The sequence below is a fragment of the Cervus elaphus genome, chromosome 22, assembly GCF_910594005.1.
Source record: "Cervus elaphus chromosome 22, mCerEla1.1, whole genome shotgun sequence".
Taxonomy (NCBI): Eukaryota; Metazoa; Chordata; class Mammalia; order Artiodactyla; family Cervidae; genus Cervus; species Cervus elaphus.
The window spans coordinates 13,570,389-13,588,098 of NC_057836.1; the positions used below are offsets into that span (position 1 = coordinate 13,570,389).

A 17,710-nucleotide genomic window follows, 5' to 3' on the forward strand; every position below is an offset into this window, starting at 1 on the left:
TTTATTTATTTTTTATTATTATTTTTTTTTTTCCAGTGGGTTTTGTCATACATTGATATGAATCAGCCATGGATTTACATGTATTCCCAATCCCGATCTTTAATACCGGGCTAACTTTTTATCAGTGAAGGGGAAAAAAAAAAAAAAAACTCTTCAGAGTATTATGAGGTTTTCCACTCTGGTCCAGAGGGACAAGAACTCTTCCTGGCTCTATGTGAGTACCATAAAGTAGTCCCTTTATCTTTTTTTTAAAGAAGTTTTAAAATAATTAATTAATTATGGCTGTGTTGCATCCTAGTTGAAGTGCCCCGGCTCAGTTGCCCCAAAATGCATGTGATCTTAGTTCCCTGATCAGGGATCGAACCTGCAACCCTTGCATTGAAAGGCAGACTCTCAACCACTGGACTGCAAGGGAAGTACCAGCAGTCCCTTTATCTTGCTTGCAGTTATATTCTTGGTCTCAGGTAGCGTCCTCACAGACATGATTTGGTCAGCCTTGGCTGAAGACTAGAGGGACTCTCTCTCCAGTTCTCCAAAGCCCCCTCACTATGGAGTCTTCCTACCCTCCAGCACTCTGCCTTTCAGACTAGCTGCCTTGCTGTCCTGACTCCCATCTTTGTCTCTTCCACCAAGGAGAGATGTTTCACTCTGCCTCTGAATTTTCCCATTCCCCACAGCACAGCTCAGACACGCCAGGCAATAGGCTGGATCATTGTAGGCTTGCCTTGTTTATTGTCTTTCAGAGATCTAGTTTTTCACAGCCTGGTGTTCAATGTCTTGAAAACTGTTATTTCATATATTTTCTCCAGCTTTTAAATGGGTCATCGAAATTGCCTTTGAGTGCTTTGAAAAACCCAGATTCCTGGGATCTACCATTGGCTAATTTGAGGCCACTTTGGAGTAGATCTAGATATTATTGGGTGGCTGACAGTGTTCCCTTTCTAGCTGGAGCAACTGTACTTTCAGTCAATACTCACATTGGGAGCCTCTGATTAAAGGAGTCAGTCACTTCTGCTAAGAATCTGAGTGGAGAGATATTTATTAATATTTAAAGCAAATGAGTTTCCAGGAACCGGGTAGAAAGTGTCTGGAGGAGTCCATGGAAACCAGACGAAAATCTGGATTAAGCAGATGTGGCTTTGGTTTTGGCCAACAACTTGCAGATGAGGACGAGATGGTTGGATGGCATCACCAACTCAATGGACAGGAGTTTGAGCAAACTCTGGGAGATGGTGAGAACAGGGGAGCCTGGCGTGCTGCAGGCCATGGGGTCTCAAAGAGTTGAACATAGCTTAGCAGCTGAATGGCAACAATAACAACTTGTGATTTTCTTTGTGACTTAAGACTCTGTAGCTTGTTTTTCTCTAGCCATTGGTGTATGGGATAGATCATGGAACCAGAGACTCTGTGAGGGGCCAGCTCCAGGGTCCTGACCAGTCCTCCACGGGGGCTGAGTCAGCTCTTCTGAACCTTGGCACTGTTATCTGCAGCTCTGTCTTTGCACCACTTGGGTGTGAAGAGATTGTTGGAAAAGCATCTACAACGAATGCACTTGAATCTGTACTTGAAGCCACTTGTAGACTCTACAGATGAAATGATGGGGCTTAGCAAATGCATTCTGTATTTGCAAGATATTTCCTTCTAGAAATCCCGGAAGATAGGACACTTCTCAGTAAAGATATTTGGGGCACTACTGAACCCTCTGAAGAATGTTGAATATTATTCAGATTCTGGTGATTATTTGTCTTGGTTTTGTCTTTCTTCCTGCCACCTCTCTGCCCTGTCAAGGGGAAAGAAAGGTCTCTGATTGCACGGTGGGAAGGAACCTTGCATAATATATTTATGAAGGGCAGCATTGACCCAGTTGAATGCAAGGATGCTGTAATCAACACGTCTTTATGGGGCCCCAGCACTGTGCCAAGTATGAAGAGAGAAACAGTGACACGGAACGTCTGCTTACCAGTCTGAAGGAATCTACTTCTTGGTTGTAGACTCAATACCTACAAGCATGTGTGTTCAGTCGCTGTGGCCATGTCTGACTCTTTGCGACCCCATAGGCTAAAATCCACCAGGCTCCTCTGTCCCTAGGATTTTCCTGACAAGAATACTGGAGTGGGTTGCCATGCCCTCCTCCAGGGGGATCTTCCCAACCCAGTGATCAAACCGCGTGTCCTGCGTCTCCAATATTGCAGGCGGATTCCTAACCACTGAGCCAACCAGGGAAGCTCCCAATGCCCACAGTTGTGAGACAGTTTGCATGAGACCCTTTGCCAACAAAACGGAACAGAACGTAACCAGTAGCTTTGGACCAGCAGATGCCATGGGAATGAGAAGCAGCAGGAGAGACCAGGTGTTGGGGCTGGAGAAAATGACTGACTTTCCGTGATGGGCATGTTCCTGAAGACAGCAACTGCATAGTTCTCAGAAAGCTCTGGGGAGGAGGGGCAGAACGGAGCCCAGGGAGCAGACAGTGCGGAGAGTGAGGACTGGAGTCTGGTAGGCAGAGCAACAGAGCTCTCAGAGCAGCCAAAGCCACCACGTGCAGTGCCAGAGAAGGGCCCAGGGAGCATCCAGAAATAGTACCAGGGCAGAGAGTCAGATGGCCGGAGATGGACGCCTTGTCCTCCTGTACCACACTTCAGAATCTCCTCTGAATGTTTATACACACGGTGTCTTTAGTCATCACTGAAACCCTGCAAAAAGCAGGACACATAATTATTGCCATTTGACAGGGATGGAAGCTGGAGGTCAGAAAGGTTAAATGGAGTTTGCATCGTAACCTGAATAGGGAAAGAGAGAATGAAGACCAGAACCCACAGGTGCCCTGTGTGTGTGTGACTTCTTCCTGATACCCTCTGCCTCCATGGCGACCCTGGCTGAGCATAGAGTCACCTGCCCGGCTCAGATCCCACGTGGATGCTGTGATCCAAATCCAGGATGAGGGCTTAATCCAACTCTGGGCAAGATGAGGGTCAGGGGAGGAGATGGTCTTTCTGCACATCTGTCCGTAAAGGAAGCAGAGAGGAGCTTGGTGACGTCCTTCCAGTCAAAGGAGACACAGGCCTCTGTTGGCTTGGGGAGGGGGAGGTGGAGGAAGGGGGAGGGGAGGGAGGGGTTGGGGCGCATGGCAGGTCTGCTGTTTAAGTCCATTAAGGAGGAAGAACCAGGAGCCAAGCATCCAATTAACCTGACATCTCTTGCAGCCAAAATATCTGAGGATATAAGAAGAAAATTTTAATATGTGGAGGCTTGGGAGAAAAGTGACTAATAGCTGGAAAACAGCCCCAGTTTATTAAAAAAAAAAAAAATAGGTCAGGCCCAACAGCTCCAAAAGATTCCTTCCCAGCAGTTCCAGATCTGGGAGATGGAGGGGGTACTGCATGGTGGCAACGCCCCCCTGACATGAGGCAGGCGTGGCTATTGTGCCACAAACAGATGGCCCAGTGCTGCCAGGAAGTGATGGGATACCGTGCACGTCCTTGGAGGTGAGCTGCACTGCGACCCTGGCCGTGACCGGAGGTTAGGGACTGGCCCAGGTCACCCAGCCTGCAGGTGGCTGAGCCCTCACCCAGCCCCAGTCCTTTGGCTGTGAGAGCCAACATGCTTTCTGTAAGCCGTGGCTGCCTCTCCTTCAGGTGACCTTGGCTGGCTCTGGCGTTGCCTGAGAATCGCAGTGGCCCTGAGACAGGGCCAGGCTGGCCTCCGAGGGCTGCAGCAGGGGGCCACCGAGGGATGGAGAAGGTGGGCAGCTGCCCCCAGTCCTGCCTGGACCAGGCTTCGTGGGTAGCCCTGGGGGAGCTGGTTAAAGTGCAGGCTGGCCGTCCTGACCCTCGGAAGATCAGATTCTGTCAGTCTGGGGATGGGCCTGACTCCCACCACAAAGTCGTCCTGTCAGTCAGTCCCCAGATGATTTCCCTCAGAACATTGCTTTCTAGAGACATTTATATAGCTCTCTCAGGAAAAAAAGATGCCCCAGCTATTAAATTGGTAGCACTAGACACCCTTCTCTGTCCATGGGATTTCCCAGGCACGAGTACTGGAATGGGTTGCCATCTCCTTCTCCTGGCAGGCTACAAGTCTATGGGGTCTCAAAGAGATGCACACGGCTGAGCACACACACATGCATGCAGACACCCTTGTTGCCTCTTAGAGATTCAGGATTTGCTTTAGCAAATTAAAGTCTTAAGAGGATTGCAATTAAGAAATCTCTTTATACTTTGTAGTCTATACATACAGCAAATTGTTACATCGTATATGCCTTCAACTTCCACAATGATATATGTCAATTTGATCTCAAGAAAGCTGGGAAAGAAAAGAAATTTCTTTGGCTTTTTTTTTTTTTTGCCCACACTCAACCATAGAACCCTTGATTCCAGGAGTATCTCTTCTGTGGGAAACAATATGAAAATAATGCAGCTGTGGACAAGCGGTTCTCAGTCTCTGGATGCTATAGAATCCAGGATGGAGGTGGGAGGTTTGTTGGGATAGATCGTGGGGCCCCACCCACCCCAGAGCCTCAGTATTTCCTGTGAGGTCCAGGTACTTGGTTCCTTACAAGCCTCCCAGTGGTGGCTGCTGCTGCTAGTGGTCTGGGGACCTCCCAGTGAGAGCCACCCTGAGGCCCCTCTGTGAGCCCCTGGGAGAGAGAGTGGGTAGGAACTGAGAAGGGTGGGCAGCATGACCTGGGGGTAGGGCATTCCTGGGAGCATAGCCTTGGAAGGGGCGTGAGTCTGAAGTTAGAAAAAAGCACGTGGGGATGGGCTTTGCTGAGATGCCAGAGCTGCAGTCAGGGACACCATACAATGGGCTTCTCTGGGAGCTCAGATGGTAAAGAATCTGCCTGCAATGCAGGAGACCTGGGTTTAATCCCTGGGTCAGAATTCCCCTGGAGAAGGAAATGACAACCCACTCCAGTATTCGTGCCTGGAAAATTCCATGGACAGAGGAGCCTGGTGAGCTACGGTCCATGGGATAGCAAAGAGTCGGACACGACTGAGTGACTAACACTTTCACACCACACAATGGAGAGATGCCAGACTGTGACATGATCAGAGTCTGGCCTTGCCCCAGGGGTCTCTGTGCCTTTAAAAAGCCAACTCAAGGGAGGTGCATGAAGGTGACTGTTGACAAATGAACAAGCATAGGGGCCATGCCTGGGGAGACAACTCCGCCTTGTGGGACCGGCGGCCTCTAGACCCTTCTCCCCATTCATCTCTGGGTTGTGCAGGCTTCTCATCACAGGGTGAGAAACAGGGAGCTGGCTCCTGGCTTCCACTGCACAGTGCTTCCTTCCAGGGTGATGGGTCGGGGCTGACTTCGATATTCCTCTGCTGATACCTCCTCTTTCAGCCCAGGTGATAGGAAACACGGGGGCAGCAGTGGAACCAGGCCCGTCTTTGGCCCAAGGCAGGCAAGAAAGCTGTATATCTGTGGTATGGTCATGGCAGTGGTAGGGGACAGGGGAGTCCCTGGTGCCCGACACAGCCATGACTGCCTGGGTGCTGCCCAACACACACCCTTAGGATGACCCCCTGCACCAGAGCTCTGACACCCTTCCTAGAGGCAGACAGATGGTGCTAGAAGATCTTGCTCTGGGTCACTACCAGCTGCATGGACCATGGTCAAGATTGCAGTCTTGGGAATAAACATGGGTGAGGGGGAGAAAAGGGTGACCCCAGGCTGGCTAGGGAGAAGATGAAGACAGCTGGGAAGGAAGAGGCTGTGAGGCCTGGCCCGGGAGCCCTCCTCCTCCCATGCCCTCCTCTGCTCCCCCTCTGGTGCCCCCACCCCACAGGTCCCTTTCTGTCCCTCTGCGGGGCCTCAGGCCAGGCAGGCAGCTGCGGAGGACAGGCTCAGGTTAGAAAAAGCTCTCCTGACATTTAGAGACAGAGCAGGATTTGGCACCTCCAGTGGCGCCTTTTGTTCTCAGGAAAATCGTTCGTTCAGCTTGGGCTGGCGCCAGTGACAGCCATTTATAGCCCAGCGGGCTTAGGTGGCTTCAGCTGCCTGGTGCAGAAAGGCTGGCTGCCCCCTGCCCCCCACCCGCCTGCAGGCTCTCGGTCTCCCTGCTCCTCACCCTCCTTATCCTCTCTCTCCTCTCTCCGCCCCTCCCCTGTTTTCTAGAGGTCCCAGTTCTAGATTTGCCCATGTGACCCTAGACACATCCCTTTCCTCACGTAGGCCACGACTTCTCCTGGAGTTCGCTGTCTGCTCGCTTTGGGAATCTTGCATGATACCACTACACCAGCGGCGCTGTCCACTCGCTTTGGAACTCAGTCACCTTGGCGAGGTGCCTACCTGTGCCAGTCTCCACTGAGGGCTTGTCCTCTGCTTCCACATGGCCTTTGAGCCTCTCCCCTCAAACCCCAGGGTGGGCTTCCTGCCTGGGCTGGCTTTGCTACCTACTTCTGAGTGCAGAGTCTGGCTTCCAGCAGAAGCTGTCAAGCTTGGTGGGACAGAACTGGCCCAACCACAGTATCAGGGTCAAGAGCACGGCTTTGCTGTCAGACAGACAATAACTGGTTCATGTGTTGGCGCTGTTATTCACTAACTCTGGGCTTAGGAAGTGATTGAATTTTTCGAGCTTCAGCTTCCTCACCTGTAAATTTTAGTACCTAATTGAGTTATCACAAGGCTTTTATGGGATATTTGTAAAGTCTTTAGCATAGTGCCTGGAACACACTGTGCTCTCAGTCACTGTTAAGGATCAACACCATCACCACCATCATCACCATCATGACCATCATCATCATCATCACCATCACTACCATCATCACCATCACCACACCATCACCACCATCATCACCACCATCACCACCATATCATCACCACCATCACCGTCATCATCACCACCACCATCACCATCACCACCACCACCACCATCATCATCACCACCATCACCACCACCACCACCATCATCATCACCACCACCATCACCATCATCATCACCACCACCACCACCACCATCATCACCACCATCACCACCATCACCACCATCATCACCATATCATCACCATCATCATCACCACCACCATCACCATCATCATCAACACCACCATCACCATCACCACCACCATCATCATCACCACCACCACCACCACCATCATCACCACCATCACCACCATCAGCATCATCATCACCATCACCACCATCATCATCACCACCATCACCACCATCACCACCATCATCATCACCACCATCACCACCATCAGCATCATCATCACCATCACCACCACCACCACCATCATCATCACCACCATCACCACCATCAGCATCATCATCACCATCACCACCATCACCACCATCATCACCATATCATCACCACCATCACCATCATCATCACCATCATCATCACCACCATCATCACCACCACCACCACCGTTATCAACACCATTGTCATCTACCCCCATTTTCAGGTGGAAGTGCGGTTAGGTAAAAATTTCTGTCTCTGAATCCCCAGCGTTGCCCATGGAATTCCCACCAACCCTTCAAGGACCAGCTGGACACCACTTTTGCAGGGAGCCCTACTCCAGTTTCCAGCTTCGGTGTTTCCACAGCCCTTTATCTAATATCTCAGCCTTTAGGAGCCTGGGCCTATTGACTGCAGTGGAATGCGGTGGGCCAGGGAGATGCCAGGTGAGAAGTACTGGTGAGAAGCTGTGTGCTGAAGACGCCCTGGGAGAGGCCAGAGCTGGGGGCAGGTCACAGCATCCGAGGAGTCCTGATCCGCAGTGGACACTAAGAATAGAAGACAAAGTCACAAATCCTCTCAGCGGAAGGTGACCCTGAGCAGATTGGGGAGCAGGCAGCAGTGGGAGATTTTCCACCAGAGCAGTGCCCTGAGCCCAGGGCCCTGCGGAGGAGCAGGGAGGGCAGGCCAGGGCATGACCACAGACAGCCTTGTGGAAGTGGTTACCAGAACCAGACAGAGTCTCAGGGAGCCCTGTGGAAGGGACCTTGGACTCAGAGTCGAATGGAGCTTGGGGGTGCAGGAGGCCCCTGGGACACTGACCATGCAACAGCCTGGCTCAGCTGGAACTTTTTCTCTCTTAGTGTATTTAAGTGGAGTCAAGATTGGGGCAGCTTCATGCACGGAGCCCTCTCCTGCATTAGTTGACTACACAGCTTCCTGAGCACAGGATCCTCTGGACACGAGAGGCTGAACGAGGTTGGCTTTGTTCTGGTGCCCTTGTCTGGCTGCTGGAGTGCAGCGCTTGGGTCACATGTCCTCAGAGCAGGGGCCGTCCCAGAACCAGAGGCGTGAGGACACGTGCTCCTGAGCCTCTCCTCCATGTCCCCTGGTGCCTCCAAGGTCCTCAGAGGAGGGTGCTTCTCGCTGCCCCATCCTCACCCCCTCTACCCTCTTCCCTGAGGTCTCTCCCAAGTGAACCCCTCAGGCCCCCTCCTCTGCAGATGGCCTCCAAATCTAGAGAGCCAGCCTAAGCTTCCATCTGAGGTCTGGGGCCACAGTTCCAGTGTTTCTACTTTCGGCTCTTCACAAAGCTCGTACTGGTTCGTGGCGTACATTTAAAAATACATGAACCAGCACAAGGACGGAAGGAATGAACTGTCCACAACCCAACACGCTGTGACAGTTGCCGCCGACTTGAGGACCTTCCCCAGGCCTCCCCTCCTCACTCACAGGCATGAAGAGGCTTCAGTTCTAAAAATGCTCTCTCTTCACCCACTGGCGCTCCTCAACCCACAGTTCATCATGATCACATTTCTGTTATTAAACACTCTTCTGCCACATTTGAAACGGCTGTGTAGATGCTCCGTGGTTTGTACAATCAGTTCTGTTTTGTGAAAACCCCAGGTTGGCTCATATTCTTTCTTCCTTTTTTTAGTCTTTATTGAATTTTGTTGCAATATTGCTTCTGTGTAATGTTTTGTGTTTTTGGCCAAAAGGCATGTGGGATCTTAGGCTCCCTGGCCAGGGATCAAACCTGCACCCCTTGTACTGGAAGGCAAAGTCTTAACCGCTGGACCACCAGGGAAGCCCCTGACTCATTTCCTGCCGTGATGAATAGAGTCATCACCAAATTCTTACAGCCACGTGCTTATGATTATCCACGATTCTTCCCTTAGGATATATTCCAAAAAAATGGAATGGCTGTGCTAAAGGATTTGTGCTTTTTACCACTTTTAATGCATTTGTCAAACTATTTTCCCAAAAAGTCTCACTAGCACTAGAAGTATCTGAAAGCATTTATTTTTCTGCAATCATTACAAATCCAGTTTTAGTCTTTTTTTTTTTTTTTTGGAGTGGGTAGGGAGAGAGTTGCGCTTATTTGGAATTTAAAAGTTATAACTTTTTTGTGTTCACTGGATGTTATCTGTTTCCAGAGAGACTGAATATTCTGGCAGCATGTTAATTTGCCATTTGTGGTGATCCTCATGTGAGTTGACTGTAAGATCCTTTCTTTGTTCAGTGTTAAATTGGAGATGTTCCTCTTGTTCTGGCTGGTTTATAAGGGCTCCCTCCATTGAAGGGGTAAAGAATCTGTCTGCAATGCAGGAGACCCGAGTTCAATCCCTAAATTGGTAGAGAAGATTCCCCTGGAGAAGGGAAAGGCTTCCCACTCCAGTATTCTTGCCTGGAGAATTCCGTGGACAGAGGAGCCTGGTGGGCTACAGTCCATGCGATCGCCAAGAAGCAGTCACGACTGAGTAGCTACCACTTCCACCGCGTGAAGAACATTAACTTTCGCTGCCTTGTGTGGCAGAGACGTGCTTCTCAGTTTCTCATTGACCTTTCGGCTGTGTTTATGGCATTTCCCAGCTGGGACGACATCACCGCCTGCCTGCCGGACATCTTTCCTCATATGGTGCAGTGACGTGTCCAACTTCTCACAGGCAAATCGAAGTTTATTCTCCCCCCTCTCCCCCTGGCCCCAGCAGGCTCTTCCTGCTGACTTGCTTATTTCTGTTTGTGGCACCACCACTTTCCTAGTCAGCCAGGCTTGAAATGTTGAAGTCATCTTTGATTCCAGCATCTCTCTTCTCCCCTCCCTTCCGACAGTTGCCAACTCCTGTGGATTCTATTTCTGCGATTTCTCTGGCAGGCAGCGCCTCTGATACCACAGTGGCTAAGTGGCTCATTATCTGGACTTTGGAACCGGGCTCGGAGGCTCGTACTTTGCCTCCCAGCCCCACTTTCCCCCTCATCCTTCCTCCTTGCAGCTCTCCCCACCACGCCCCCCCCACCCCCCCGGCAGGCTGCCAGAGCATCACTCTTCCTCAAGTAGAGCTCAAACCTTTGAGCTCCCTGACTGCAAACCACCAACAGCTCCCTCTCGATCTCATATTTAATTACAACCTCTTAGCCTGGCTGTAATTTCTTCTAGTCCGAGCTCCCAGTATCCCCGCCATGTTCCCCAAACAAGCTCCACTGCTTCTCTACCCTTTTCCTATTTGCTGAAGCCAAGCCCTCCTAGAATTCTCACGTCCTTCTAGTCGACTCCCTCCCATCAGCCACAGCCACCAAAATCCATGGGGAAAGCCCCACGATCTCAGGTCTCTCTCAGTCTTCAAGTTGAAGTGACTTCTCTGTACTTGGCACTTGCCCCACACCCCACCCCCACCCGCCCCGGCCCAGAGCAATTAGCTTGAGTTTTTCTTGTAAAGCCAATCTTTCTCCACCATCCAGTGGAGCCTCAAGGGTCTCCGACTCCCACTAGATCGTGTCTTTTGAGGGCACGGTACTTGCATGTTTGTTTCTTCCACGGGATGCACAGCACTCACGGCTGCCAAATTTCAGTGGGTGTTTGTGGAATGAAACAGGCGGTGATGCCTGGAGGTAACGTACCTCTGCTGTTGCCCACCCCAGCCCCCTGGGACAGGGCACCCTGGCCGCCAATAGGCAGATCTCAAGTCCTCTCTCTCTGCAAGAACCCGAGCTGGGCTGATGGCCTTGGTACCAGGGCTTGGGTCACAGTCAATTCTTTGTCCCCTGGACCTGTGATTATTGAGATGAACGGCCCCGAATCCACCCATCATTTGCCTCGTGATGCAATGGGAGGCACATGGTGGCACTTTGTAAGTTGGCACCAGGGAAAGAAACTCACAAAGCCTGTGGCAAGGACCTTGGACTCAGAGAGGCTTGGAGCTCAGGGGTGCAGGAGGCCCCTGTGACCTTGACTGTGGGAGAGCCCAGTCCAGCTGGGACTCTCTGTCTCCTTAATACATTTAAACGGAGTCAAGCTTGGGGTCAGCTTCATGCACAGAGCCCTCTCCAGCGTTAGAGGTGACTCTGCAGCCAGCACGGGAGAGTGCAATTGACACAGTCTATTTTTAGCCTCCCAGAGGCCGTGACCAACATCCCAAGCGGGGGGTGGGCGCACCTGCTGCATTCTAATGAGGCAGCCCATTGCCTCCTCTGCCAGACAGCCCGGGATCGAGCCGACCTGAAATCTGAGGTTGCTAAACTGGGAAGTCTGCTTATTTCCCAGAGGCTGTAGCCTAGATACACCAGGAAAACGGGACCATTACCACCCCTTCGAGCTCGGTCCCCTCCAGCCCAGGGCTCTGGGCAGTCTTGGGGCTATGCCTGCAGGACAGTGGAGGGGATGGACTCGGATCTCTTGATCTTGTTCTGTCCTAGGACCTCCCTGTTTCCCTTGCTGGAGAGGAGATAGTAAGTCTGTGTGGACCCAGCACACAGATAAGAAAACTGAGGCATAAACAAAGAGATGTTAGTGTACTCGGAATATTGTTACTACTACTACCGATTATTGCTGTTGTTCAGTGATTATGTCATGTCTGACTTTTAGTGACCCCGTGGACTGCATCATGTCAGGCTTCCCTGTCCTTCAACATCTCCTGGAGTCTGCTCAAACTCATGTCCATTGAGTCGGTGATGCCATCCCACCATCTCATCCTCTGTCATCCCCTTCTCCTCCTGCCTGCAATCTTTCCCAGCATTGGGGTCTTTTCCAATGAGTTGGCCCTTTGCATCAGGTGGCCAAAATATTGGAGCTTCAGCTTCAGCATTAATTAACCAATGATAATTCATATAATAAAGCACTTACTACATGCAAAAAGTGTTCTAAACTCTTTACACGTATTAACGCATCACTTAAAGTAGACTTTTACAAATTCGGGATGCCTGGATTTCCTACACTTTGGGAAAGGCAATCTTCTCCTGGCAGAACCATGTTTCTGCAGCGAAGCCTGAACTTCTGGGCTTCTGTCTCCTCCTCTGTCTTCCCCTTAGCCAGTGGAGGAGGAAGGACTGGTCAGTGCCGAGCAGCAGCTGAGGGGGGTGGAGCTGAGCTGGCTGTCAGGTCAAGGAACCAGGGATGGGCCATGTGCTCACAGGAGGTTGTCTATCAGTGACAGCACTCGCAGTTCAGAACAAACTTCTGCTGAAGTTCAGAGTCAAACAGTGAACCAGAAACTGGGGGAGGGCAGACAACAGGTGTGAGAAACCAGAACCCAAGAGACCTGCATTTCGGGGGCTGGGGGCTGCCTGTGTGGTGGAGAGAAGTCCAGGGGCTTAAGCTGCCTAAGAATACAGATGGGATTTGTTTTCGTCAAACACATTCATGGTGCCCTGGGCCCTTCTCTGAGCCCTTACCAGTTACCACCTTCCCTAGTCTTCAGGACGGCTCTACGTGGTGGGGACCTTTATATTCCCATTTTAGAGTTGGGGAAACTGAGGCTCCAAGAGGTGAATAATTTTGGCCAAGGTTGTGCAGCTGGTGAGTGGCAGGGATTCATGTTTAAGGGGACTGGCCCTTGAGATCCATATTCCAGCCACTTTGCTACGGGGTGCTATGTGACACTATTACCTCTTTCCCTTTATTCTCCTCTAAGGAAAGGTATTAATGTCCCCATTTGACAGATATGCAAACTGAGGCACACATCGGCCCAGGTCACCAACTAGTAGGAGACAGAATTGGGTTAAATTCAGGAGGCTTCCCTGATGGCTCAGTGGCCAATACAGGAGCCATGGGTTTGATCCCTGGGTCAGGAAGATCTTCTGGAGAAGGAAATGGCAGCCCACTCCAGTATTCTTGCCTGGAGAATCCCATGGACAGAGAAGCCTGGTGGCTACAGCCCATGGGGTTGCAGAGTCGGATACAACTTAGCGACTAAACAACAGATAGGTTTGGTTCCTAGGTAAGCACACTGCCGACCACACAGCACGACCATCAGCTTGGGGATACCATCCCTTCGTCACCTTGGCTGCTGGGGCTGATGGAAGCTGGACTGGGGGAGGGGAGGGAGAGGAAGAGGGAACGCGGAGTCTCAGAGGGCACGGCGTGGTCGCTGTTCACACCTGCCCCTCCTCTTTCCCAAAGGTGAGCAGCCCCCCATCTCAGCCCCCGCAGCCGGTCGTCCCAGCCAAGCCTGTGCAGTGTGTCCACCACGTGTCCACTCAGCCCAGCTGCCCAGGACGGGGCAAGATGTCCAAGCTGCTGAACCCGGAGGAGATGACCTCGAGGGATTACTACTTTGACTCCTATGCCCACTTTGGGATACACGAGGTACGGTATTCTGCGCTGTTGGCCAAGCGAGGCGAGCTGGGTCCTGCGGTGACCGCACTTTTTCCTAGGGCAGCATCCCGCATGCAGTTCTCTGCTGTCATTAAGGGAGATCTCCCCAAAGCTCAAGGCCAAGGGCTGTCTTCATCCTGGGGGCTCCCCATGTAAGAGATCAGGGCCAGGCCTGGAGCCGGTGAGCAAGGGAAAGCACGTGACTGGGTGTTTCTCAATCAGAGAGGAAGAGATGCTTCTGGGGTCCTTGTTTTATGGTCCAGCATCCTCGCCTCTGCCTGAGCCTGAGTCTGGAGGTCCAAGAAGACCAGACATCCTTGGTCCTTACTACCAGATGCTTTGCAGCTGGGGGTTCTTCTGGCATCTTGATGTCCTGTCTTCAGGCAGACATGGGTCCGCAAGTTCGCTCTGGACTAGTGAGCACCTCTAGGCAGGGTCAGCAGGCTTCATTGGGAACCTGGGCCTGTCTGACACCCTGATTGATTCTCAGGAAGTTCTTATGTCTAAATGCTGTCTTCTTCCATAGCAGGGGAGATTGATGTTAGCTGCGGAACAGAACAGAGCCTTCTAACGAGCGCTTCCTGGCTGCAGCGGGGGCACAGGCAGTATTTCTTACCTCCCTCCCCCACCACCTCCAGCACCTCCTCACCCCAGATAAACAACTAAACAACGGACATGAGATGAGCCAAGCGCGTACTCAGGGCTGGCCGCTCTTCTCAGCAAGCTATCTGTGTCGTTGCATCGAAGCCCCAAGCACTCTATGAGGGAAGTGTTTCTATGATCCCCCTACAGTATGAAAACGTTTTGAAAAAGGAACAAAGGCTCGCTTGCTATGCAAATGCTTTTTCAAAAGTAGTCACCGAGCTCCCCTTTCAATTAGATGCTTCTGTAAACCCTTCCTTTATCCAAACAGTGGTGCTGCATTGCCAAAAGCATGTTTAATAAGTCATAGGCAGCTTTTTCTTTTTCTGAGTGCCTACTCCATCCACACTGGGTGTTGCTCCCCATGTTTTATGTTACTGACTCATTGGTTCCTCAGGCCAAAAAACCCAACAAGTTTGGTATTATTATTTGTCCCCAGATGAGGCTATACAACCTTAAGAATCTTATCAACCTCCATTCGTCTTTGCTGGTTTGTTGGTGCTCAAGCTGATACTCGGCAGAGCTAGAAATGAAACCTTCACGTTTGTGGCCCCAGGGCCATACAGCGTTTTAAATGGGACTTTCTCTCTTTCTAACTTTGCCTTTGTTCCTGCTGGTCCCTTTGCAGTTTCCCAAGGAGGCAGAGGGTGGAGGGGTCTGACCCCCCGAAGATGGCTCTCCACATCAGAGCATGGGGCCTGCAGGGAAGGGGCTGGACCGTGTGTTTAGCTCTAGGGTCCCAGCCGAGGGAGCCCTGGGCAGCTGAGCCTGCAGCATTTGGCGGTTCCCATTGGCGTTGGGAAGCTAGCATTCTCTGGTGGCTCAGACGGTAAAGAATCTGCCTGCTGTGAGGAGACCTGGGTTTGATCTCTGGGTCAGGAAGATTCCCTGGAGAAGGGAATGGCAACCTGCTCCAGTGTTCTTGCCTGGAGAATCCCATGGACAGAGGAGCCTGGTGTGCTACAGTCCATGAGGTCCCAAAGAGTCGGACACGACTGGGTGACTAACATTTTCTTCTTTCTTTTCTATCTGGGTGGGGATGGTGGATGGAGCCCTGTCCTAGGGAGGCAGGAAGGGTGCTCTCAAGAGCTTCCCTCCTCAGGACCCTGCCTCTAATTAAAGGACAGGCCTGGGACTCTGGGCATCTGTCTTAGAGCAGGTTCCTAGGAAGAGGCAGCAGTTCTGTGTCAGTCTTCAGCCATGTCAGACTCTTGGTGACCCCATGGACTGCAGTCCGCCAGGCTCCTCTGTCCATGGGATTCTCCAGGCAAGAATACTGGAGTGGGTTGCCATTTCCTTCTCCAGGGGATCTTTATGACCCAAGGATCGAACCCAGGTCTTCTGCATTGAAGGCAGATTCTTTACCGCCTGAACCACCGGGGCAATAGTTCTAGGAGTCCCCCAAGCCCCACCCCGGCCCCCCTGTTAGGGGACCGGCTGTGGTGGGCCCCTCCCGTCTGCCCCGCTCCCTTTGACCCCTCCGCCCACCACAACACACGTGGGCAGGATGCTCTCTCTGAGCTGTTACACCTCTATGATTCCTTCAGGACAGGGTTCCTGGCCTCCGACCCAGGTACTCAGCACACTGTCTGATTCGTACAGGTTTGTTGAACTAGCGGCGCATCTACTCACCCGGGCACTGCTGGTCCCTCCATGGCCGGGCATCTGGAGCGTCTGATGTCCCCTGGGGGGACATCCCTAGATCCTGGCCCCTGGGGAAACACAGGGGTCTTTAATAGTGGTGGGGGCTAACTGGTCTCCCTTTACCTGTAAGCTCCCCTCCAGCCCTTTCGTCTCTGTGACTGTCCTCTGTGAAAGGAGGTCGGGGCATGTGGATGGCCTCCTCCTGTGATTCTTTGCAGAGAGCACCTGTTCATTTCTCTGTTATCAGACACCAGAGATCCCCTCTCCATGCCAGATGGCTCGTGGGGATGCCTTTACCTCCTCAGTCTGGACAAGACCCACATCTCACAGCCCACCCGGAACCGAGCTGGCCACTCGGCGGGCTTCTCCTGTCATCAACAAGACCCTCACGTGGGCCGGCAGCGGTGCCGCCAGCTCACTGATTCATAGTGACCAGCGAGTGTTTAGGAAACACGGTGTGGGCAGGCTTGGGTTTGATTAGTCGGCAAATACAAACAAGTACCCAGTGTGGTGGTGGGGGGCACCGCTGGAGGTTGGGAGGCACAGTGGGAAGTGAATCTGAACACTTCTGGTCATGCATCTTATCGTTCCCCCAGAGCTGACTCCATGCTTGGCCCTGAGAAGGCAGGGGACAGGGAGATGAGGACCGTGAATCCTGTCCCACGGCCTCTGCGAGAAGAAAGGAGTGGAAGAGACAGATGTCCTCGTGTGCAGAGAGGAGGGGCCTGGCCCCACGACCCAGCCCCACAACCCGGCCCCACGACCTGTGAGATCCCGCCTCAGCTGCCAGAAGACTCAAGCCCGGCAGAACCGTGTTCCCAGCCTCCCCCAGGCCTGGGCACCCCACCCGCTCCCAGCCAGCTCTCTTCTTTTGACAGTCTGGCTGCAGGTTCTTTTTGAGACAGATTCCTCGGGGCCGCATTTCCCAGCCATTAGTCAATGTGCCGCCATGTGTTCAGTGGGCAGGAGACAAAGTCACCCCCACCTGGGGGTGGGAGCTGTTGCCACTGCAGAGTGGCCCACTCCTGTCTGAGTGTCTGCAGATGTCTCTGGGCTGTTCTCTTTCAGGAGGGATTAAAGCAAGGGTGTGCAGGGAGGGCTGGGGAGCCAGGGAGATAGCCTTGATGTGCCACAATTTCTCTTCCCCCACAACTAGTGCCTTTGGACTGAACTCCTGTGGTCTGAAGCCTTAAGGAAGGGAAAGATTGAAGGGGAGATCCCTTTTAGGGATCTGCAGAGACCTGGGGAGATCCCTTTTAGGGATCTGCAGAGACCCTGGGCCGATCTAATTCCACTGGGAAAGGCAGTGAGGAATTGGAACTACGCGTATGAATGGGAGACTTCTGAATCTTTGTCATCTTTTTGCCTCCACTCCCTACTCACCCTCAACAATCTCCTCCCAGAGATGGAAAGGGTCCTCGTTTTCACAAAGACCCAGAACTAAGCACTTCTGTAACACTTCCTTCCCTTATTTGGTCATGACAATGACCCTATGAAATAGCTGCTCTCATTATCCCATTTTTCAAATGAGACTAAGACCCAGAAGGATAAACGATACTCTGGGCCTGCCGGAGAGCTCACTGGAGCTGTGGTTTGTGTGCAGGTGTCCCGGCCCCTTCCTTATAGAGCACGGATTGCACACTGTGCCCCCTGCCTGGTTGTGAGGATGCCATCTTTCAGTCTTGTAGACTCTCAGTTTTGAGGCCCTGTTTGTTTGTTTGTCTGTTTTTTTATGTCAAGTGATCTTGCAGTGTTTGGTTCCAGAGAGCTTCTGGAAGGAAAGGCACGAACTCACTTTCAAAATATTTAGACTGAGATATGAATTCAGTCTAACCAAGCCATCACCTTATTCAGCTTCTAAGATAACCAAAGATATGAGCCTTGGAGCAACATAGGAAGTAGTGTGTAGACTGAAAAGCAAGCAC

At 51.9% G+C, this 17,710-nt stretch overlaps 1 protein-coding gene across 4 annotated transcripts in view; it reads left to right on the forward strand.

Annotated features, from left to right (window-relative positions):
* Nucleotides 1-17,710, forward strand: part of PRMT8 (protein arginine methyltransferase 8) — a 71,721-nt gene that overhangs the window by 17,875 nt on the left and 36,136 nt on the right. For all 4 annotated transcript variants that reach the window (XM_043881166.1, XM_043881163.1, XM_043881164.1 and 1 more), the window contains one exon: nt 13,305-13,490. In XM_043881166.1, coding sequence (XP_043737101.1) covers nt 13,305-13,490 — 186 coding nt within the window. The remainder of the gene's footprint in view (nt 1-13,304; nt 13,491-17,710) is intronic.